Source organism: Schistocerca cancellata, chromosome 5, assembly GCF_023864275.1.
Source record: "Schistocerca cancellata isolate TAMUIC-IGC-003103 chromosome 5, iqSchCanc2.1, whole genome shotgun sequence".
In the NCBI taxonomy this organism is placed as follows: Eukaryota; Metazoa; Arthropoda; class Insecta; order Orthoptera; family Acrididae; genus Schistocerca; species Schistocerca cancellata.
In genome coordinates, this window is record NC_064630.1 from 739,250,399 (window position 1) to 739,274,654 (window position 24,256).

General features: G+C 41.8%; 1 protein-coding gene across 2 annotated transcripts in view; it reads left to right on the forward strand.

Annotated features, from left to right (window-relative positions):
- LOC126187315 (uncharacterized) overlaps positions 1 to 22,745 on the forward strand; it is a 187,787-nt gene extending 165,042 nt beyond the window's left edge. For both annotated transcript variants that reach the window (XM_049928318.1, XM_049928319.1), the window contains 2 exons: positions 17,747 to 17,860; positions 20,666 to 22,745. In XM_049928318.1, the coding sequence (XP_049784275.1) occupies positions 17,747 to 17,860; positions 20,666 to 20,867 (316 nt within the window). In that variant the 3' untranslated portion in view covers positions 20,868 to 22,745. The remainder of the gene's footprint in view (positions 1 to 17,746; positions 17,861 to 20,665) is intronic.
- Positions 22,746 to 24,256: the final 1,511 nt, after the last annotated feature.

Here is a 24,256-nt window from a genome sequence, read left to right on the forward strand (position 1 = left end):
GGCATCATGCCTCATTGTATCTCTAGAGGACTTCTAAACATCGACCCAAGTGGCATTATGCCTCATTATATCTGGAGAGAACTTCAAACTTCTTGTTGAGTCCATGGCACTTCAGATTGCTGCATTACGGCAGGCTGAAGGAGATCCGACACAATATTAGGACATATCTACATCTACACTTTACAAACAACTGTGAGGTGCATGGCAGAGGGTAAGTGCTATTGTACCAGTTATTAGGGTTTATTCCTGTTCCATTCATGTAGTGAATAGGGGAAGAATCATTGTTTGAATGCCTATTTGTGTGCAGTAATTATTCTGATCTTATCCTCATGATCCTGATGTGAGCGATATGTGGGGGTTGTAGTATTTTCCTAGAGTAATCAATTAAAGCCAGTTCTTGGAACTTTATTAATAGATTTTCTTGGGATAGTTTACGTGTATCTTCAAGAGTCTTGCAGTTCAGTTCCTTCAGTATCTCTGTTGTGACATTCTCCCACAGATTAAACAAACCTGTGACCATTCATGCTGCCCTTCAATATCTCCTGTCAGTCATATTTGTACAGGTCTCTCACACTTGAGCAATATTCTAGAATGGGTCACATGAGTGGTTTGTAAGCAATCTCCTTTGTAGACATTGCACTTCCCAACTATTATACCAATAAACCAAAGTTTACCCACAACTGAGCCTGTTTGACCATTCCATTTCATATCCCCACAAAGCATTACACCCAAGTATTTGTACAAGTTGGTCAATTCCAATAATGACTCGTTGGTATTATAGGATACTATGTTTTGTTTTGTTTTGTGAAGTACACAATTTTCCATTTCAGAACATTTAAAGGAAATTGTCAGTCTTTGCACCACTTTAAAATCTTATCAAGATGTGACTGCATATTATGCAGCTTCTTTCAGACAGTACTTCACTACAAAGAACTGCATTTGCAAAAAGTGTGAGGTTACTATTAATATTGTCTGTAAGGTTATTACTTTACAACATGAACAGCAAGGGTCCCAATACATTCCCTTGGGGCACAACTGAACATCTGACAATTGTTGGCAATGCTGGAGGGCGGCATAGGTTATCATCGTCAATCAGAAAGATTCCCAGCAGTTAGTTATAAAATGATACTTATTAAAATGAAGAAATACTCAACTTAAATGATGCTTCTTCTTGAGAAATGTCCAGCGTAATTAGATGTTTAAATTGTTACAAGCCCTGTGAAACATTGAAGTCCTGTCACTGTGCCTCTGAGTAATGCCTACAAAGAATCCAGAGTTGGCCTACAGAGTCTAACTCTTGGAAATGACAGATGAACAATGCAGCTTTTAGACTTGGCAGTACATAACTCAGCGCATTGAACAAAACTGCCCGCCTTAGCTCAGGCGGGCCCTTGGGTTGGCAGCTGCAACCCCTGGCAGACCTTGGTATAGTTTGTACTGTCAGGCCATACAGCTGCTGCACTACAAGTGTTTTGAGTGTGGCTTATCAGTTGTGGTGCGGTACTCTCTGGAGTTACGTTTACTGTCACCACAATGACGACTCTCCATCCAAGATAACATGCTGCATCCTCCCTACCAAAAAGTCCTCAATCCAGTCACAAATTTCACTTGATACCGATATGATTGGACATTTGACAACAAGTGTAGGTGTGGTACTGAGCAAATGCTTTCCGGAAACCAAGAAATACTGCAATTACCTGACTGCCTTGGTCCAAAGCTTTCGGTATGTCATATGAGAAAAGCGTGAGTTGGGTTTCGCAAGAGTGATGTTCTCACAATCCACACTGGTTGATATTCTGGAGATCATTCTGGTCAAGATAACTCATTATGTTTGAGCTCAGAATATGCTCTAAGATTCTGCAACAAATTGATGAGAAGGATAGTGGACAGTAGTTTTGTGGATCACTTCTACTACCCTTCTTGTAGATGGGTGTGACTTGTCCTTTTTTCCAAGAACTAGGCACAGTTTTTTGTTCCAAGGATCCACAATAGATTATAGTTAAAAGAGGGACTAACTCAGCCACAGATTCAGTATAGAATCCATAGGGTTTCCATTGGACCTGGAGATTCAGTATAGAATCTACAGGGTTTCCATTGGACCTGGAGATTCAGTATAGAATCTACAGGGTTTCCATTGGACCTGGAGCTTTGTTCAATTTTAATGATTTCAGCTGTTTCTCAACACCACTGACACCAATACTTATTTCATTCATTTTTTCGTGGTACGAGGATTACATTGGGGCAATTCTCCAGAATTTTTCTTTTTAAAGGAACATTTAAAACAAAGTTAAGCATTTCAGCCTTTGCTTTCTTACCCTCAGTTTCAACTGTCTCATTCGCTGGGGACTGGACACTAACTTTGGTGCCACTAACAGCCTTTACATATGACCAGAATTTCTTAGGGTTTTATGAAGTATCATTTGACAATATTCTGCTACTGTAGTCAGTGAAGGCCTCACACACTGGTCTCTTGGACAGCCAAGCACGTTTCATTCAGCATCTCTCTACCTCGAGCCCTACACTTTGTTTTACACCTTTCAAGCAGTAATCTCTGTTTCTGTAGAAGTTTCTTCATAGTGACTATATACTGTGGAAGGTCCGTTCCCTTATGAACTGTTGTACTGGCTACATATCTGTCCAGTGCATGGCCAACTTTTCTTTTAAATGTGAGCCATAGTTCCTCTTCATGCTCCTATTCTGTGCTGAAAGTTTCAAGTTCCTCATTGAGGTATGACACTACTGATTTCTTATCTAGTTTACTGAACGTATATGAATATAATAGAGGGAATCATTCCACGTGGGAAAAATATATCTAAAAAGGAAGATGATGAGACTTACCAAACAAAAGCGCTGGCAGGTCGATAGACACACAAACAAACACAAACATACACACAAAATTCTAGCTTTCGCAACCAACGGTTGCCTCGTCAGGAAAGAGGGAAGGAGAGGGAAAGACAAAAGGATTTGGGTTTTAAGGGAGAGGGTAGGAGTCATTCCAATCCCGGGAGCGGAAAGACTTACCTTTGGGGGAAAAAAGGACAGGTATACACTCGCGCGCACACACACACATATCCATCCGCATATACACAGACACAAGCAGACTGAACATATATATCTTTCTGCTTGTTTTATGTGTCTTTTGTACTTTGGCAGTCATTGTTGCCACAACCGCGTCGTAGTCACTGGTACCAGTTTCGATGTGGATATCCTCAAAGAGATAAAGTATATTTCTTGCCATTAGATCCAATATATTTTCATCAGGGGTGGGGTTCCTAGCTGTGTGTTCCTGGCAGTTTTCACAGAAGGCAGTTAGTAATGTTTTGCAGGATGCCTTATTGCACCCAGCACCAACAAAACTGCAATTTTCCCAATTAATTGCTGGATGATTGAACTGGGTGTATATGTCCCAAGAAAACTGGGAAATCTAAGAAAAACACGGGAATTTTTTAATCCAGGAACAACGTGGGAATTTTTTAGAACTCCAGGAATTTTTTGTTGTTTCAGTTTTCAATTAAATTTTTGGAAGTTTGACTAGTAAGAACTGATACTCATAAAAGACTGTTCAGGGTTCCTGCATAATCGTAAATTCTAACGTAAATTTCTTACTCAACTTGAGCAAAGTGAAACAAAAACAAAACTGCACAACCACACTTGCCGGGCAAGCATATCGCGTGCACAAATTGCGTGCAGTCCATCATATTGCCAGGGATTTCCATGCGACCAGAAATCAGCAACCAGTTGCTACAACATGCCCCGACATGTGCCACCTATCATGTGATTGGTCACATATGTAGTGGAAGCCGGAGATGCCATTTATATTAAGAAGTAATACAAAATACTTCCTTTGATTTTGCAGCGATTTGCAGCATTTGGAGCTTGTACTATAGAAGTAGCAGCAATGGGAAGTTGATAGTAATAGTCGCAATATAGTGGGCTCCATCTTATGATTTTTGTGTTATTAAAGTTTTTAACTTCTAAAGAGAAATACATACGTAATGTAATGTTAAGAGGACATTTTAATGTAAATGTTAAGAGCAAATCTATTGCATATTATTTTCAGTTTCCTTGTCATTTTATGTAATCTAGTTCTCCTTCTTACAATTTATAACAAGAGTTGTAGTACTCGGTAGTGCTACTATTAACATCTGTGTAGAAACATTGAATAAATTGTGTAGTCCTGAAGATTGCAATTAAACAATATGACAAGTGAATAAAAAAAAGGAACTGAGGGTTAATAAACCTGAAACGAATTGTATTGGTTTACAGGACCCATTTGCCGTCAGTGGAAAATGTAAGACATTTTGTAAAATGACCTATATTTCCCAAGAAAAGCATTTCAAAACAAGTTTAATAACTTGTAATTCTAGTCTATTTTAAATTTATGTTTTGCAAGTATTAGTGGGGATGTGGAATCAACTGCAACTGCTGCTAAACATTGCAATTCATTTTCCACAGCAGAACTTGTCGACACAGTGACATTCATAATACTGATTGCAATTGCTTGGGAATTCATGTGATGGATCACTGCGATCCATTGCTTGTCTGTGGGGCTCTTTACAGGTTGCGGGAAGACTGTGAATGGTTTCATTTTATACAAGATTAATTATATTAAGTGTGAGAATGTGTGATGAATTTTTTAAATTATGGAGTACTGGAATCTCATTCAGAGCTTAGCTGTGAGGATCAGCCTCTTAGAAAAATTTCAGGCCCAAAAGACCAGACAGTTATGCTGTTAAGTAAAATTTTACTGGCACATTTGTGTTCGATATATCTTAAAGAGTAATGCACACTAGAAAGGATGAAGTTTCAGGGTTAATTCTTCATATTTATTTTAATTCTTTCATAGATAATAAATTATGCAACAATGATGGCAAAAAGCATACCTAATTGTTGTCCAAAAAGAAAAAAAGTGCCGAGCGAGTTCTTGAGCAATTTCTCATGTAATTGGCATTTCTGTGGGAAAATAAGTGCTTGACTGAACATGTATTCAGCCAGGTAACCCACAAAATGCTTGGTGCACAGCAGTGAAGTTTATAACCGTGCTCGTAAGAAATATTCAGCTGCTGCAGTTTAAACTGTCCCTTAGGATCCTGCTTTTTTTTGATGACCAATATTATGTTAAAGCTTAGCTTTTCTTGTAGCTGTACTGTATGAATATTAATTTAAACCATTAACTTTCCTTATTTGTGTTTTCACGCTACTTAACAATGATGTTGCTATTGGCTGACTACATCAAGTATTCTATGCTCTAAATGCTCTAAATATCTTTTTGTCATTGCCAGATGAGATGACCTGATGTGACTTGACCTGACCTGTAATGGGCTGACAAAAGCACATCACAATCTCAGCTTCAATACTTCGGTAACTGCCATGCTGTATTTGGTGGAATTTGTGTTTATACTTCAGTAATACAAAAATATGCAGTATAAATGTTGCCGCATGTCAAAGATTGTTACAAAACATGTTTTTTTTTCTTTCTGAGTTTTGTTTCCTAAAGTGTCTGGAAGTTCTATCTGTTGCATAAAACCTTCATTATTCCAAGGATTGGTTTTACAACTCCAAGGGAAAGTATACCTAAGTTACTTAACACAGAATAAATGTACTTACATGTGTGAAAAAGTGAATTTTCAAGAGGGAAAAATTGTAACACCCTGTTAAAGTCTCTACCAGTGATTACATTATGATTGGGGAACATGCCTACAAGTGAACTGAGGCTTCCTGTTAAAGTTTTTGGTTACATCAGGAGATGAGCCTGGTGGGTGATAGAAGGATCTAATTATCATTTTATGCCCAATCCTATACTGACTCTTGCCCTAACAATCTCACATGCAGCTTGAGTTTCTATTTCAGTGGATCTGAGTTTCTTGTCTATTGCCACAAATACACCACTTCCATTTCTCATTAGCCTATCCTTTTGATATACATCCAAATTTTCCCCAAGAATCTCACTACCATCTATTACAGGTTTCAACCAGCTTTCTGTACCTAGTATTATGTGAGATTCACTACTTTCCAGGAGCACTTCTAACTCGTGCCACTTCATTGCAAAAGTTTCAGCAGTTGACTACTACGATTTTAATACTCTCACATGTAGGAGGCATTATATTTTCTTACCTTACACTTACGCTTCTGTGTCACCTACAGCTGTTGTTATGAGGATTGGATACTCCTGCAGGTGTGGGAGTTAAAATAGTCCCGAGGTATTCCTGCCTGTCGTAAGAGGCGACTAAAAGGAGTCTCACATGTTTCGGCCTTTATGTGATGATCTCCTGTCGGGTTTGACCTCCATTTTTCCAAATTTTCCCAAAGAGCGAGCCAATTGGGGAAGGGTGCCTTACATGGTGCATTGTGTCCATCATGCGCTGAGACCCCTTGCATCATTCGTTGACGTGGATCTGCACTTCTGCTCAGTCTCCAGCTGTTGGGCGAGGTCTCCCTCCTGGGTGCGTTTTCCTCCCTCCATTGTGCTGTATCTTTTTCTGCACTGACGATGACAATGGACCTGTTTCCTTGGGTGTACTTGATATCCAGCACGGCAGCCAGTCTGTTGTGGTGGGGTCACCATGTACCCTGTCAGTTGTAGCCCCCTGACCACACAGGTATTGCTCTGCTGATGCCTGCATCGTTAACTCCCCACGTATGGCAAGGAGTAGATGCCTAGCACCCTGGGGCATCGGGACTCCTGGCAATGGCCATCCTGCTAGGTAGCCTTTGCTGCGGCTGCGTGGTGCCCATAAGGAGGCCCCCTGGTCAGAGTGGGTGGCATCAGGGCGGATGACACGTGATAAAGCGTACCACATCATCACTTGGTGGTGATCTCACACCAGCAGTCTCTAAGCATTCCAAGTCTCAGTACAACTCAAGGAAGTACGACCCCTCCGTGGCCACACCATGGGAGGAGTGCCAGGCTAAGGATGGCAGCAGACCTTTTCACCCCAGTACCTCATATGTATGAGTGCTGATGGGGACTCCTTTGTTTCAGTGAAGCCTCAGTTTTTTTGTTCAGCATTTAGAGGGCAAGTTTGGAGAGGTGGAGGGCTTGTCCAAAATGCGGTCAGGGTCAGTCTTGATAAAAAAGGCATCCTCTGCCCAGTCACGGGCATTACTCACTAGTGTCATGCTGGGGGTTGTTTCCGTTACCATCATGCCGTATAAGAGTTTAAATATGGTCCAGGGTATTATATTCCACAGGGACATTCTTGTGCAGTCTGACGACGACGAGCTGCGTGCCAACTTAGAGCACCGTGGTGTTCATTTCGTGTGACGCATCCATAGAGGTCCAAGGGATAATCAGGTTGCCACCAGTGCCTTCATCTTGGCCTTTGAGGGTGACACATTGCCCAAGAAAGTTAAAGTGTTGGTCTACCACTGTGATGTCAAGCCATATACCCCTCCCACAATGCAGTGCTTTTAAGTGCAGGAAGTTCAGCCATATGTCGTCCTGCTATACTTCCAGCGTCACATGTCGAGATTGTGGATGGTCTTTGCATCCCAATATTCCGTGTGCCCTGCCTCCCATCTATGTCAGATGTGGAGAGCATCATTCCCCTTGCTCACCAGACTGCAGGATTTTACAGCAAGAAAGGAAAATCGTGGAATATAAGAACCTGGACTGACTGACCTAAACTGAGGCTAAGAGGAAATTTCAGCATCTCCATCTTGCGGCTATGACCACCTCTTAACGCCACCACTACGAGAACAGTTGTAGCCCTATCAGCTCCACAAATTCCAGTTGGCTCTCAGAGCCGGAAGATTACATCTGCCCCCTTGATGGTGGGGGGGCACTTCCCTCCCTGTTGCTCCCATACCACATACCTTGGGAGCACTGCCCCCCAACCATCGGGGATGTCTGTCCCCACTTCTCAGCCGGAGAAGCGAGTTCACAATCATCCTCAGTCCCTGAGACTGAATCAGTGAAGCCCTCCCAAGAAAAACCCAAGGAGCAGTGAGAGAAACCCAAAAAGAAGACACCCAAGACCAAGGGAACTGCGGTGGCACCCACACCACCGCTATCTACAAGCTCTGTGTCTGAGGATCTGGTGGAGATTTCGGCGTCTGCTGAGGACCTAGATCTCGCCGGACCCTCAGACACAATGGATATAGATTGCTCAGGAAAAAAGTCGGTGGCAGCAGGGGACCCTGAGACGTAAACTGCCTCATTGAATATTCCATGCCTTCCCAGCCTCACGATCTTATTATCCTCTAGTGGAATTGCGGCGGTTTTTTCCACCACCTGGCTGAGCTACAGCAATTGTTAAGCTTTACACCTGCGTTCTGCGTTGCCCTCCAGGAAACCTGTTTCCCGGCATTGCAGACCCCTGCTCTTTGCGGCTACAGGGGATATTAAAAGAACTGTAGTGAATATAATAAAGTGTCAGATGGAGTTTGCGTCTGTATCCTGAACTCTGTATGTAGTGAGCCTCTGCCCCTTCAAACCCCTCTTGAAGCTGTGGTTGTCAGGATACGGACGACACAGGAAATAACTGTCTGCAATGTATATGTTCCTCCAGATTGTGCAGTACCCCTGGACATATTGGCTCACTGATTGCTCAACTCCATAAAACTTTCCTACTTTTGGGAGATTTTAATGCTCATAAACCCTTGTGGGGTGGCACCGTGCTTACTGGCCGAGGCAGAGATGTCGAAACTTTACTGTCTCAGTTCGCCCTCTGACTCTTAAATACTGGGGCCGCCACACATTTCAGTGTGGCTCATTGTAGTTACTCGGCCATTGATTTATCATTTTGCAGCCCAGGACTTCTCCCTCTATCCACTGGAGAGCACCTGATGACCTGTGTGGTAGTGACCACTTTCCCATCTTCCTGTCACTCACATTATACCCGCAGGCGCCTACCCACATGGGCTTTCAACAAAGCAGACTGGGAAGCCTTCACCTCTGCTGCCACCGTTGAATCTCCCTCACATGGCGCCATCGATGTTGTGGTTGAGCAGGTAACTACAACGATTGTTTCTGCGGCGAAAAATGCAATCCCTTGTTCTTTTGGGTGCCCCTGGTGAAAGTTGGTGCCTTAGTGGTTGCGGGAAGTCGCTGAGGCAATTAAAGAGTGTCATCGAGCTCTACAGCGACATAAGCGGCACCCTTCCCTAGAGCACCTAATAGCCTTTAAATGGCTCTGTGCCCGAGTTCGCCAGCTTATCAAAAGTTGGAAACAGGAGTGTTGGGAGAGGTATGTCTCGACCATTGGGTGCCATAGGTCACCTTACCGAGTCTGGATGAAGATCAGCTGTGTTTTTGGGTTCCAGACCCAAACCGGTGTTCCTGGCATTACCATCGGTGGCATGTTATCTACCAATGCAAACACAATTGCCAAGCACTTTGCTCGAGTATCTGCATCGGAGAATTACCCCCCAGCTTTTTGCATTCCCAAACGGCAGATGGGATGGAAAGTCCTCTAGTTCACTACATGCCTCAGTGAACCGTATAACACCCCATTCACAGAATGGGAGCTCCTCAGTGCCCTTGCTCGTTGCCCTGACCCAGCTCCTGGGTCAGATCGGATCTGCAGTCAGATGCTTAAACATTTCTCGTCTGAAAAAAAGCGACATCTCCTCATCGTTCTTCAACCGGATCTGGTGCGATGGTGTCTTTGCATTTCAGTGCCGGGAGAGCACCATCATACCGTTACTAGAACCTGATAAAAACCTGCTTGGTGTGGATAGCTATTGGCCCATCAGCCTCACCAACATTCTTTGTAAGCTGCTGGAACGTATGGTGTGTTGACGGTTGGGTCCTGGAGTCACGTGGCCTACTGGCTTCATACCAGGGAGGTTTCCGCTAGGATCACTCTACCACTGATAATCTTGTGTCCCTCAAGTCTGCCATCCAGGCAACCATTTCCAGACTCCAACACCTTGTTGCCATATTTTTTGATTTATGAAAAGCGTATGACATGTCCTGGCGACATCATATCCTTGCCACATTATACGAGTGGGGTCTCCGAGGCCCGCTCCCAATTTTTATCCAAAATTTCCTGTCGCTCCGTACTTTCCATGTCCAAGTTGGTGACTCCCGTAGTTGCCCCCATATCCAGGAGTATTGGGACCCGCAGGGCTCTGTATCTAGTGTATCTGTATTTTTAGTGGCCATTAACGGTCTAACATCAGCTGTAGGGCCGTCCATCTCACCTTCTCTGTATGCAGACAGCTTTGGCATATCATACTGCTCCACCAGTACTGGTGTTGCTGAGCGGCACCTACAGGGAGCCATCATGGCTCTAGCCCACGGTTTCCAGTTTTCGGCTGCAAAGACGTGTTTTATGCACTTCTGTCGGTGTCATACGGTTCATCCGGAACCAGATCTTTACCTTAATGACGATCCACTCACTGTAGTGGAGACGTATCGATTCTTAGGACTGGTTTTCGACACTCAATTGACCTGGCTTCCTCATCTTTGTCAGCTTAAGCGTAAGTGCTGGCAGCATCTAAATGCCCTCTGCTGCCTGAGCGACACCAATTGGGGTGCAGATCTCTCTACGCTGCTGCCAGCTCTACAGAGCCCTTGTTCAATCCCGCCTTGACTATGGGAGTGTGGTTTATGGTTTGGCAGCGCCTTCAGCATTGCATTTACTCGACTCAATGCACCACTATGGCTTTAGCCACAGAGCTTTTAGGACGAGTCCGGTGACCAGTGTCCTGGTGGAGGCTGGGGTCCCTCCATTGAAGTTTAGGCGTGCGCAACTGCTCACCAGTTACATAGCACACATTCGTAGTTCTTCTGCACACCCGAATCACCGTCTTTTTTTCCCACCCACAGCGGTTCATCTCCCGCATCAGCAGCCCAGGTCAGTGCTTACAATTGCAGTTTGCATCCGATCCCTTCTATCCGAATTGGAGTCCTTGCCTTTAGCACCTATACTTGAGGGTCCATTCACATACACCCAGGCCGCAGCTTCGCCTGGACCTATGACATGGCCCTAAGGACTCAGTTAAACCCACGGCTCTCCGTTGCCACTTCCTGTCGATTCTTGACAAGTACCGAGGCCATGAAGTGGTTTACACTGACGGTTCAATGGCTGATGGTCGCATTGGCTTTGCATATGTCCAAGGAGGACATATTGAACAGCATTCCTTGCCCGATGGCTGCAGTGTTTTTACTGCAGAGAGGCTATGTCTCGTGCTCTTGAGCACATCCATTCATGCTTTGGGGAGTTGTTTTCCCTGTGTTCTGAGTCCTTGAGTAGCCTACAAGCTATTGACCAGAGCTGCCCTCATCATCCTTTGGTAGTGACCATCCAGGAGTCCATCTATGCCCTGGAACAGTCCGCTCATTCAGTGGTGTTTGTCTGGACCCCAGGTCACGTGGGAATCCCAGGCAATGGACTTGCCAACAGGTTGGCCAAACAGGCTACGTGGAAACCAGTTCGGCTTCTCTGAACCTGACCTGCATTCTGTCTTACGCAGCAGGGTTTTTCATCTTTGGGAGACAGAATGGCATAACAGTACGCACAACAAACTGTGTGTCATTAAGGAGACTACAAATGTGTGGAAGTACTCCATGCGGGCCTCTCGCAGGGAATCAGTTGTCCTCTTTCGGCTCCGCATTGGCCATACATGGCTAAGGCATGGTTACCTCCTCCGTTGCGAGGACCCACCTTGGTGTTGCTGTGGGTCACAAGTGACGGTCGTCCATCTCTTGCTGGATTTCCCACTTTTACCTGCTCTGCGGCAGACTTTTAACTTTCCCAGCACCCTACCTTCGGTGTTGGGCAACTGCACCTCAACAGCAGCTTTAGTTTTACATTTTATTCTTAAGGGTGGGTTTTATCATTTGATCTAAGTTTTTGCATGTGTCCTTTGTCCCTCTGTCTCCTCCACCCTAGTGCTTTTAGGGTGGAAGTTTTCATGTGTTGCAGAGTGGCTGGCTTCTTTTTATTCCCGTGGCCGGCCGGCCACTGTAATCCGCTTTCTTGTTTTACTCTCTTCTAACTGTTCCTTGTGTGTGTCTGTTGTTTTCTTGTCTTCTTTTGTTCCTTTTAGTGTTTGTTTCCTTTCCTTCGTTCTTGTGGTTGTTACTTTCTTTCCATTTTGTGTTGTAGGTTTCATTTGTTTTATTCTCCCCCTTGTGGCATTGTTCTATTCGGAAGACGAGACCAATGGCCAAGCAGTTTGGTTCCTTCACCCCTCATGTACACCATCCAACCAGGATGGATGGAGAGTTGTCTAATCTAAAAAACCCTTGTTTTCATCCCACACATAGTGGTCTACCTGAGTGGCAGCCTCTGATGTGTAGTGCACACCTGATGCTTTTAGTCGGACCCTTCATTTCTCAGCCCTATGGTGCAAGTGCAGGAAGTTGCAGCCTTGCTTGTCACATGACCTTCAAAGTCTCTGGTTCAGTCCCTCCGGTCTACTCAGAAACAAAAGGCCATGATCGGTTCTGGTGACAAAGCTGTAGGTTGTGAGCTTTGTTGAAACATCATGCACAAGGCTAGTATTCTGAACCTTCTCTGCAAGTCACTGGAATGACCCAACTACGATCTAGGTGCCCAGATGATGGGCATCATTTGTTCTAACGTGTACCACACTCTGCAGCTGGCTGCACCCTGTTAGCTGGCTGCATCCTGTTCTCTCGATCAGTGGCTGCTGGAATAGCCTCTTCAACATCTACATCCATACTCTGCAAGCCACCTGACGGTGTTCTTCAATCCAATCACACAATTGGTCTGATAGTCCATATGCTCTTACTTTGTTCATTTAACGACTGTGGGGAACTGTATCGAACGCGTTGCGGAAGTCAAGAAACACGGCATCTACCTGGGAACCCGTGTCTATGGCCCTCTGAGTCTCGTGGACAAATAGCGCGAGCTGGGTTTCACACGATCGTCTTTTTCGAAACCCATGCTGATTCCTACAGAGTAGATTTCTAGTCTCCAGAAAAGTCATTATACTCGAACATAATAAGTGTTCCAAAATTCTACAACTGATTGATGTTAGAGATATAGGTCTATAGTTCTGCACATCTGTTCGACGTCCCATCTTGAAAACGGGGATGACCTGTGCCCTTTTCCAATCCTTCAGAACGCTATGCTCTTCTAGAGACATACGGTACACTGCTGCAAGAAGGGGAGCAAGTTCCTTCGCATACTCTGTGTAAAATTGAACTGGTATCCCATCAGGTCCAGCGGCCTTTCCTCTTTTGAGCAATTTTAATTGTTTTTCTGTCCGTCTGTCATCTGTTTCGATATCTACTATTTTGTCATCTGTGCGACAATCTAGAGAAGGAACTACAGTGCAGTCTTCCTCTGTGAAACAGCTTTGGAAAAAGACATTTAGTATTTCGGCCTTTAGTCTGTCATCCTCTGTTTCAGTACCATTTTGGTCACAGAGTGTCTGGACATTTTGTTTTGATCCACCTACCGCTTTGACATAAGACCAAAATTTCTTAGGATTTTCTGCCATGTTGAATGAGGCCCCGAGGCATACACACTGAGTGCACCTGGTATCCTTTCCTTCCCTTGCAGACATTTCTCTAGGAGATACCATCATTTGCTGTAAGTTTGAACTGCTGATGATTAATAGACCCCTACTGTTTTGCATTTGCCGCCTGTTGACAATGGGCAGATCAGGTTACCCCAAAACAGAAGAAATGAGTCCCACTGGCTCAGTTTCAGTTTCAGTGAAAGGCAGCACCTCAAACTTAATGGGCAGGGGATCGGTACAAAAGCCTGAGTCCTCCCTGGTCCCTGTCCATCCTATACAGGACACCTAGGTCTACCACTGACACGCTACTCCCTGTCAAGTGGACAAGTAATGACAGATGTGTTAGATCAGATGGTCAATTTTCGAATAACCGTGCTGGGAGGCAGCCAAACATCTAACACAGAGTATGAATCGACATGAAATTCACATAATGAGAGATAGTAACTACTTGACACACACACACACACACACACACACACACACACACACACATATATATCTAAAAACAAAGATGATGTGACTTACTAAACGAAAGCGCTGGCAGGTTGATAGACACACAAACAAACACAAACATACTCACAACATTCAAGCTTTCGCAACCAACGGTTGCTTCATCAGGAAAGAGGGAAGGAGAGGGAAAGACGAAAGGATGTGGGTTTTAAGGAAGAGGGTAAGGAGTCATTCTAATCCCGGGAGTGGAAAGACTTACCTTAGGGGGAAAAAAAGGACAGGTATACACTCGCTCGCTCGCGCGCGCTCGCGCACACACGCACACGCACACACACACACACACACACACACACACACATATCCATCTGCACATAGACAGACACAAGCAGACATTTGTAAAGGCAAAGAGTTTGGGCAGAGATGTCAGTCGAGGTGGATGACAGTTGACTGACATCTCTGCCCAACCTCTTTTCGTTTACAAATGTCTGCTTGTGTGTGTGTGTGTGTGTGTGCGCGCGCGCGCGCGCGAGTGTACACTTGTACTTTTTCCCCCTAAGGTAAGTCTTTCCGCTCCCGGGATTGGAATGACTCCTTACCCTCTCCCTTAAAACCCACATCCTTTCGTCTTTCCTGATGAAGCAACTGTTGGTTGCGAAAGCTTGAATTTTGTGTGTATGTTTGTGTTTGTTTGTGTGTCTATCAACCTGCCAGCGCCTTCGTTTGGTAACCCTCGAGCTGGCACGCCGTTTTCCATAACACGAGTGGGCGCGCGGCGCACTTCTTTGTACACCTGAAAAGAATAAGTTTCCTTATGTTAACGCTGCTTATTGGATCACTAATTATCTCGTAGACAACTCCCTCAATGTGGGACTATGTTGCTAGTTCGTAACTGGGGTCATTTTTTTTTTAACTGATTGTAAATTTTTTAGCTTGCTTTGTATTTTATATTACTGCTGCTCACTTGGACATACGACAAGACAGTGTATCGTTGTGTTACCTGAAGCAGTACTGAAGGAATAGGCATAGGTTTGCAATTGTGAAACAAAAATGGAACCACACAAAATCATTTTATTTTTGGTTTTGCGCACTTTATACACAAGTGCGCCCACTCGAGGGTTAATAGATGTCGCTATTAAGTTACACTGACTTCATTAATTTACCTCAAATTTTATGTGGTTGCTTATCACACAGTCCATCCCCTAAATCTTGATGATTAGCAGGGTGGAAGAAATTACTGCCTCTTCTTACAATTGCAGGCAAAAGTCATGCTTGTGAATGAATGACGGCATAATAAATAAAAATATTCTTGTGTATGGAGAGCTGCATCAAACCAGTCTCAGGACTGAAGACCACAACAACAACAACATATGATAACTCTTAGTATATATTATTTTCTTGCATTTTTATCACACATAGCATTTACTACACACATTGTTGTCGCAAGAGTAAAAATTACACGTCCTTTTTGTGTGAGATCTAAAACATTAGTACTCTCAGGCAAAAATTAAACAAAAGTTGTTAGAAAATTGAATATTTTCTGGATATTTCTCTTCTGTTATAAAGATAATTTTAAAAGCCTATTTTTGCCATCTTCTGTGGCAATGTACTTATTACTAGTGAGGAAAAGAAAACGTTCATATAAATTAATAACAAGAGAAAAAGAAAAGAAAAAAGCTTAATATTGGGAGCTAGTTATTAAGGTATTACACAGATTCCGTACTTCCTGCAGAAAAGACAGGATCCACAGGAAAGGATAGTATTTGAGGTACCTCTGGTACTGGTATCACAGGCACATGACTCTAGGGAGCTCTTTCAACACACCAATTCGCAGCAGCAGCTGCCAATTGTTTGACGGTAGGCAGGGTGATTTCCAGCTATGTATGAATGTCATTCAATTCATCCTGTGTTCGAGAACAGCATTCGCGGTGGGGCTGAATTTTGGCTGGTGCAATGTATTACAGGGCAGTGAACAAATAACTTTAAATTAAGCCCAGACTTTTGTCACCTCAGTGTACACCATATAGCTTGGATGCAAAATTAAGGAAAAAAAGTGATAGTTAACAATTAGATGCATAAGATGATTTGCTGCATCTGTTTAAGAATCTTTGGAGAAAAAAGTGATTGTATTTTCAAAGAAAAATGAGCATCGCAATAAAGGTGTCACAAACCATTTGCCCATTTTCGAAATTGCGATATCACGTCCATTAGTATTCAGTGGTTGCTATTATTTGCTCATTAATTTGGGATGTTTGTAGAATGAATATGAATGTTTATCTGATTTTCTCATGAAATTAATAACTGCTATTCAGTTACAAGTATTAGGGGTACAACAGAATATGGGCATGTCAAAAAGGACAATAACTTAGTCAGGTTTTAAACAGTCTTGCTCTGCAGGATGAACACGCACACACACACACACACACACACACACACACACACACACACACACACAAAGCACTAAATAACTTTCTTGAAAGATTAATAAGTTAGCTTCCAATTCTATGTTGCTGTCTGCCTTTCAGCAACACTTCTTTTGGCAGGCTGTGATACATCCTCTTACTCTCAGTTACTATCTGAACAAATGAGTGGACTTTAATATGAGGTGTGTCCACCCTTCGTCTTTGTCGTGGCTTGAACTCTGCTGATGACACTGTCAGTAAGGTGTCTGTGGAGGAATGGCAGCCCATTCTTCCTCAGGAGTCAACACCAGTGAAGGTAGTGATGATGTACGCTGAGATCTTTAGTGAAATTAGCGTTCTGACTCATCACAAGGGTTTTTACTTAGGTTCAGGTTGGGAGTCTGAGCAGTCCAGTCCATTTCTGGAATGTTATTGTCCATGAACCATAACCTCATAGATGCTGTTGTATGACATGGTGCTTTGTGTACTGATACAGAGTCGTCTTCAAACTGTTCCTCTTCTATATACAGTACACATGCTGTAAAATGTGTTTATATCCTTCTGCGTTTTAGTATTTTCCAAAGCGGAATAAGGTGATCATACCCTAACCCTGAGAAACACTCCTGTGCTGTAAATCCATCTCCTCCGTAATTCACTGGTGGCACTACACATAATGGCAGGAAGTGTTCTCCAGACATTCATCAATCCTAAATTCTTTCATGGGATTGCCACAGGATATAGTGTGCTTCATCATTCCAAGTCACTCATTTCCATCATTCACCACCCAGTGGCTTCGCTCTTTACATAAATTCAAGTGCCACTTAGCAAGGATTACAGAAATGTGTGTCTTATGGGGACCTTCATGACCATTGTAACCCATTCTTTTTAGCCCCCTAAGCACAATCCTTGTGCTAGCTGTAGTACTGGTAGCATTTTGGAACTAATGAGTGATACCTGAGTTGATGCAATTTTTCTATAACCACCTTCTGCAATACTTGAAAGTCTCTGTCCCTTTGTACATGAGGTCTACCTGGTGTTAATTTAGCTGTGATTGTTCCTTTGCGTTTCCACTTCGCAACCTCATCACCAACAGTTGACTGGGCAGCTTTACAAATATTGAAATAGATTTGTTATTCAGGTGGCATCCAATTAGGAATACACATTCAATGCCACTGTGCTCTCCAGACCATTCCATTCTGCTGTCGATTCTTCTCAACGGGCATCACAATACTCCCTGTCTCCTGTTATACTATTGGGTCTACCTGTTGTGACACCTAGTGCTCAATTATGCATTACATAGGGTTGTGCAGATACATTTAATCAGATAGAGTATATATTCCACCCTGAATATTCCATTGGTTTGATTAGAATATTTAAAATTTGAAGGTGATTTATTAATTTTTTTACTGTTATTTATTATTTTTGTGTTACTGAAGTTACATCTTTCAATATTACAGGGTTTCAAGAGGTACAAGTACTACTGAAGATAAAGAATACAAATCTTCCTATACAACAAAAGTTACTGGGCCTAACAGGAGTTTGCCAAAAGGACCAAATGATGATCTTCTCTTGTAAGTGTATTGTATAAGAATTGCATTACTTAACGTATATTTGACAGGCACATTGACAATACAGAAAACATTGCTAAGCTTCCATACAAATGCTTCTTCAGACCTAATGGAATAAACATACGCCTTTATGGGTACATTGTCTCAGCCAACTACATTTTACAGTTACTGAAGCCCAAATGGAATGATGAATTGTATTGGATGGATTGACTGCGGGATTGCCTTGGGTGGATCGGTAGAGGGAAGAAGAAAAGTGGGAAATAAAAGGGAAGGTTGAATGGAAGAGTGGCTAACAACTGGGGTAAAAAGAAAGCATGCATAGAGGATATGCTTGGGTCTCCCACAGGGACAAATGTGGCATAAGGATGAACCAGGATATCTCATAGACACACACTGGGTAAGAGGGTAGGGAGGATTACTCATTTTTTGGCACAGTGACAAGTACTCGAAGTTTGGATAAGGATATATGTAATTTGTTCTAGGCTGAAGTGATATTGGGTGATTATGGTGTTCTACTTAACATTTGGTTCCTGGTGATGGTCACGGGATTAGGAGCATGTGTGGATATGGTATGGGAATTCTTTTTGCAGGCTAGATTTGGAGGGTAATTCCTGTCTGTGGAAGCCTTAGAAAGTCCATAAGCTTGTTGGACAAGAGATCACTGTAGATGTACCAACCATGGGTGGATAGACTTTTGGAAGAGACTTTTTAGTGCAGATCTGATAGCCACTATCAAAACAGAGATACTGTTGATGGTTACTGAACTTTATATGTGCAGAGGTTTTTACGGAGCCATGGGATAAGTTGCTTGCTTGCTGGCGTGAGGAGAACCAGAGGAAGCAGATCTACTCAGTGGCTGATCAAGATTCTCAATACAACATACTGTAATTCAGTTGCCATTTCAAGACCCATTCCATCAGGGTCCTTTTCTCCCTATCCCATTCCTCTCCACTTTCTGGACTACACTGATGGGAATAATCTCCACAGCACATCCTTTGAACCATCTAGACTCAATCTCTGCTATTTCATATCTAACACTCATCCTGACCCTTGTCCCCATGCCACCCGCTTCAGTCATACTACACCCATGGCTTTCTCTCTGCAGTTTCCATCTTCCTCTGTTCTGTCACCCCCTTTCAGTCCACCCATCCACATCATTTCTCACCACACTCAACTCCTCACTGCCTGTGCCAGAGCAAGCTCACCATTGCTACATTTCTATGCTGGGCACTTTCTACCTCTCTCTCATAGCTGTCAGCCACATTTACCTCCAACTCTTACCTTGCACTCCCAGCCACCTTTTTCCCATCACCCAGTCCTCCCAATGCATCTCCTCACCCTAATCAAGTAACAGTGTTGGTAGAATGTAATTGGCTGGGACAATGTATCCATGCAAGTGTTCACTCACGCGTGTGCGTGGGCTCGCAGTCACGTGTGTGTGTTGGCTCACAGTCGCACGTGGGAGTGGGCTCGTGGTCTCGCAAGTGTGTGTGTGTGTGTGTGTGTGTGTGTGTGTGTGTGTGTGTGTGTGTGTGCGCGCGTTATTAGATTCTGCAGTAGAAGTACAATTAAGTATTTGATGACAATTTTAATGTTTATTTACTCTCTAATAACTTTGATATTAATAGAAAATGAAAAGCTTTTGAAGGAAAAAAAAGATAAATGCAGGTTAGTCTTAATTGACTCATATGAGCTTAATGGTTTTGGTGAACCTAGTTCACTTGCAGCACTTCTGAGACATGAATATATGAATATCAAAGAAAAAAAAACTGAGCATCCAGTTCTTATTACTACGGTTCAGACCTTTTCCTCGCTATAAAATGACATTTGTCTATGATGATTTGTATAGATCTTGAATAACTATGCTGTTGCAAGAACCAAGAGTTGACGAGTTAAAATAAGTGCTCCTATACTTGATATTGTGAGTAGTCTTCCATTGGTAAAGATTATTTTATTCCTCTTTAATTAGATGTATTTTATTGAACATGTATTGAAACTGTCTAGATCTTCAGTAAACTTAGAAATTTTCTAAACTGAAAGAGAAATTGCAAGTAACTCATTCAGTCTCAAAATTTGAAATAATTTGTTCCATCGTATTGACCTTTTTCTTGTTGATCAAGTACTTCAGTCCAAGTTAAAATGGGTAAAGTGGTGAGAAATAATTATGTATCATAGTTAATATACTTTCACTGCTTACAGTACTATGTAAGCCACTGAGAAAGCATTTCTCTCTCTCTCTCTCTCTCTCTCTCTCTCTTTCTTTCTTTCTTTCTTTCTTTCTTTCTTTCTTTCTGTCTTTCTTGGTTTGAACATTGTAAGAATGAACTATATAATTACAGTTCATGTTACTCCTGCCCTTTTCTCTGACTGGGAAACTATTAAAATAATTTCCACTTTGTTCTACTACATATGATCAATATTAATTGCATAAGGAAAGTTTTGTCAAATAAGATTATGGAGAGAAAAAAGCTGTATTTTCAGGATATTATATTTTGGTTTTAATTCCCTATTAAACTCTCAGTCAATACAGAGAAAATATTAAGTTAATGTGATCATGGTCACTTTCTAACACATTGAATCAAAATTTAAACAGTCTTCACAAAGAATAACAATGTAATCATAGAAATTAATGACATGCAGCTACTTGTAATAATTTCTTTTATTGGTGTTTCAGAGATCTGTAGTCTAGAAAATTTTCTGAAGCACTGAAATAATTATCTCTTAAAATATACTTCTTGAGCAAAAGGAATGAAGTATGGTTTATTGTCAAATGAAATGACTGATTAATCAATCATCTTCTGTTTCTAGAACTGATTACATGACGTGGAATGGTCCAAATCCAGATATGGTAAAGGGTCCGGATCGTTCACTACTCTCAGAACGAAGTTACGTTGCAAGGGGCCCAGATCCTTCATTACGTAAGGGTCCTATATTTGGTCTGGCAAAGGGTAGCTTGTACTCTTGCCGACGAGCTGCGCAGACTGAGTCTGGGGAGTCTCGTGGCAAATAGCGGCCGCTGTTATGTGGGCTGCTGTAGAACTAACCAGCTAAGTTGTATTTGTCTCGTTCTCACAGCAGTGCCATGCTGAGACGGAAATGAACCTGCAGGTGACACCTTTCAAACATGTATTGGTTGGATCTGTAGTGTGTAAGAAACAATTCTTGTATTTTTCTGTAGATTGCAGTGATTTAACCAGTAGCCTTGTCACCTGATACTAACAAAACATAGTTGTTTCTGTGCAGTGATTGTAGGTCACCCATCACTGTGCAAATTTGTTTTCCTGGTAAACTGGTGTGGACTTGTTACTCCACAGAGCAATGTGTGTGCTGTAAGTGGTATTAATGTTGAAGTATGTGCAATATAGGCTGAAATGTGTTTGTCATACTTGTATTATTAGTTTTAGGTGAGCCTGTGTGTAGGAGCTACAGCAACTTAAAAGGTCACAACATATCTTCTGTGGCTGGTACTGTCTTATTTTATTGTAATATTTAGGACTATTGAAAGAAAGGTTCCACAAAGTGTGTGTACTAAACAACACATATAGTTACTGTAAGTTTCTATCATTGGAATTATTCTTCAGTTTGATTGTGTGTTTTGCAAGAAAATACAGCTCTCTCTCATTTTTCCTGTAAGAGATATGGGGACTCTTTACCTTCTTCAAGCAAACCTGAACACAGACATTTGCCATTGATCCATTTTAATTCTGTCGAATAAGGTGGTGTAGTGGTAAGACATTGAACTTGTATTCAGGTAGAAGGTGTTTCAAACCCCTATCTGGCCCTAAATTTAGGTCTTCCATGGGTGAGTCTTTAAGACAGCTGCCTCAACAATTCCTTTAAAAAGGAAAAGACCAATTCCCTTTCCGATCCCAGCATGTCTGTGTCTCTATTGAACTTGTTGCTGATGGGACATTAAACTCTAATCTCCCATCCTTTTGAGTTTCATTCTAGGCAGCACTACAGGGCCTTTTAATGTGACTTACAAAAATTAATTTCGAGAAATGTCAGTATTTGAGGCTGTGGAGGATTTTTAATGTCACATGATGTGTGACATCTGTGTACATAGACTTTGCGCATAATAATTCCTTCAACCTTAAGATCTTTTTACCTCCCAACCTTACTCTAATTTCGGCATTTAATTTTTACCTGTGTGATGTGTGTGATTTATGAACCGTCTGAGGGTCTCTGCATTGTGGTAAGACTGCATTAGCTATCCATTGAAATAGCCAGCTTGAATTGTGCTGCCAGAATTTTTTTTATGTTTCCCATAAATTTGATAGAGAGATTGAGGGGGGGGGCAAGGTTAAATTTCCTGATAATCTGATTATTCACCAGTATTGTGGGCACTGTTTGTGTGCACTGTGTATTGTCAGGTCAAGTCAAGACAATGATGGCAGTGATCTGGTTTCTGAATTGCTGTATTAGACTGGACAGTTCCTTGTTGTTTTTCAAGAGGGAACATCTGCACTACTGTTATGTTGCACATTTCTCTTCTTTTCTTTTTATTCTAAACAAGTACATTACAGATACAACAGTATACACTCAAATATTCATCATAGTCAATCACATGTTTCAGTTACTTATTATACTTAATACAGCTATAAGTATAACTCAATATCTCACAGTTTGGTTGGAAGTCATCATGATTCACATTACAAGAAGATACTGTTGGGCTTTGTCAAAATATTGTGTGGTTAATGGAACCAGTTATGTGGCTGGTCACTTGAAGTTTACATTTATTGCACTCAGTTTGGGTAGTGCATCTGATATCAATACTATTCCTACTATTGCAATTTGCTAAGGTCAGCCTCAATTCTTAATTCTGAAAAATCATTTATCATAGTATATTATTGCTTTCTTTATAGAAATTTTACTGTCCTCCAATTTTGTGTTTAACTGTCAATTCTTTTGCCTGTCATTCCGCACGAACAAGGTCAGAGTATCTAGAGTCTTCATCTGGTAACATTACAGTTATGGATAATTATGGTTCTCCCCAGACATTAGTTGCAATACACAGTAACTTCTCACTGTTCTGTCAAATGTACTTTGCATTTACATGTATTATCAGAAAGACATTTTCTACCCCCTTTAGTTGCCTCACTAAAACTGTCATGAAAAGTTTTAATGAATTAGGATTTTTAAAATGACTGTCTCATTTATAAATTAAAATTTTTTAGTAACACCCTATCTCCATGAACTGACACTATTACAATAAAGAATTAATGACATTATACCTGCCATTAGAAAAAGAATTGCCACTGTGTAATTATATATTTCATTCAAACCTATACCTATGATGTCCGACTTCCGGCCGACATATCAATTATGACTTTCCTTTTCAAATTTATGAACTGTGGCAGTGCTGGATACAGCTTCCTTATCGAAGATCCTATTGTTTTATGATAAGCAAACATAATATTTGTTTTCTCAGGTTTGCCCAGGCCATCAAAATTATGTATCCTTTTTTTAATTTTATTGATTGTAAGCCTGCTTTGCCCTTAATAAAACACTGTACAGAGTACTGTAGGCTAGCACTTGTTAAGTTGTGAGAGTGTATTTATTGTCTCCTCACATTTCCCCTAGCTACAGCACTTTCGTTGGCATCTTGAATGCCTTTATGAAATATTCATGGAAACTTTCTAGAAAGACTGGGACTCAGTCTCAATGGTACCAGTTTTAATCAGTCAAGAAGTTTGTTTTGTCTTTTCTATTTTGTACAATTTGTATTTCATCGTTACTTGATTTAAGTATTAGTGTATGTTTCTCAATTCTGTACATGACATTTTATCTGTTATTAAAAGACATTATTCTTCATTCTTTAATACATTCTCTTGTTATTTGTAACAATCTGAGGACACATGATAATGGAAGCTGACATCATGACTCTCTCTCTCTCTCTCTCTCTCTCTCTCTCTCTCTCTCTCTCTCTCTCTCTCTCTCTCACACACACACACACACACACACACACACACACACACACACACTGTTGTATCTCAGTTTTTTGGAATCTCATTTGCTATCAGATTTTTGTTGTTAATTTCATACCTGTTGACCAGCTGTACATATCTCACTAGCTTTGATCTCAGTATAACCATTGTATCATACCATTCCCTCTAACTTGTCCATATCTTTCACTGATTGAAAGAAACTTCGGCTTCAGAAGCTAAGGTCTTTTTCAGCTTTTGTTCATGTATGTGCCTAAGCAAGCAGATTTTCCAATTTTCTTGTTTATGGATAATTATATGTCAGTTTTTTACTTTAGTTGCACACTCCTAAGCAATTAACAATAAAAGCTGCTGTGACCCTAATGCTATTGTGGAGTACGTAATGGCCTTTTAAATTTCAAAGGCTACAAGGGAGTAATAAAAATGATGTTTGTGACTTCTGTCATGGCTGTGG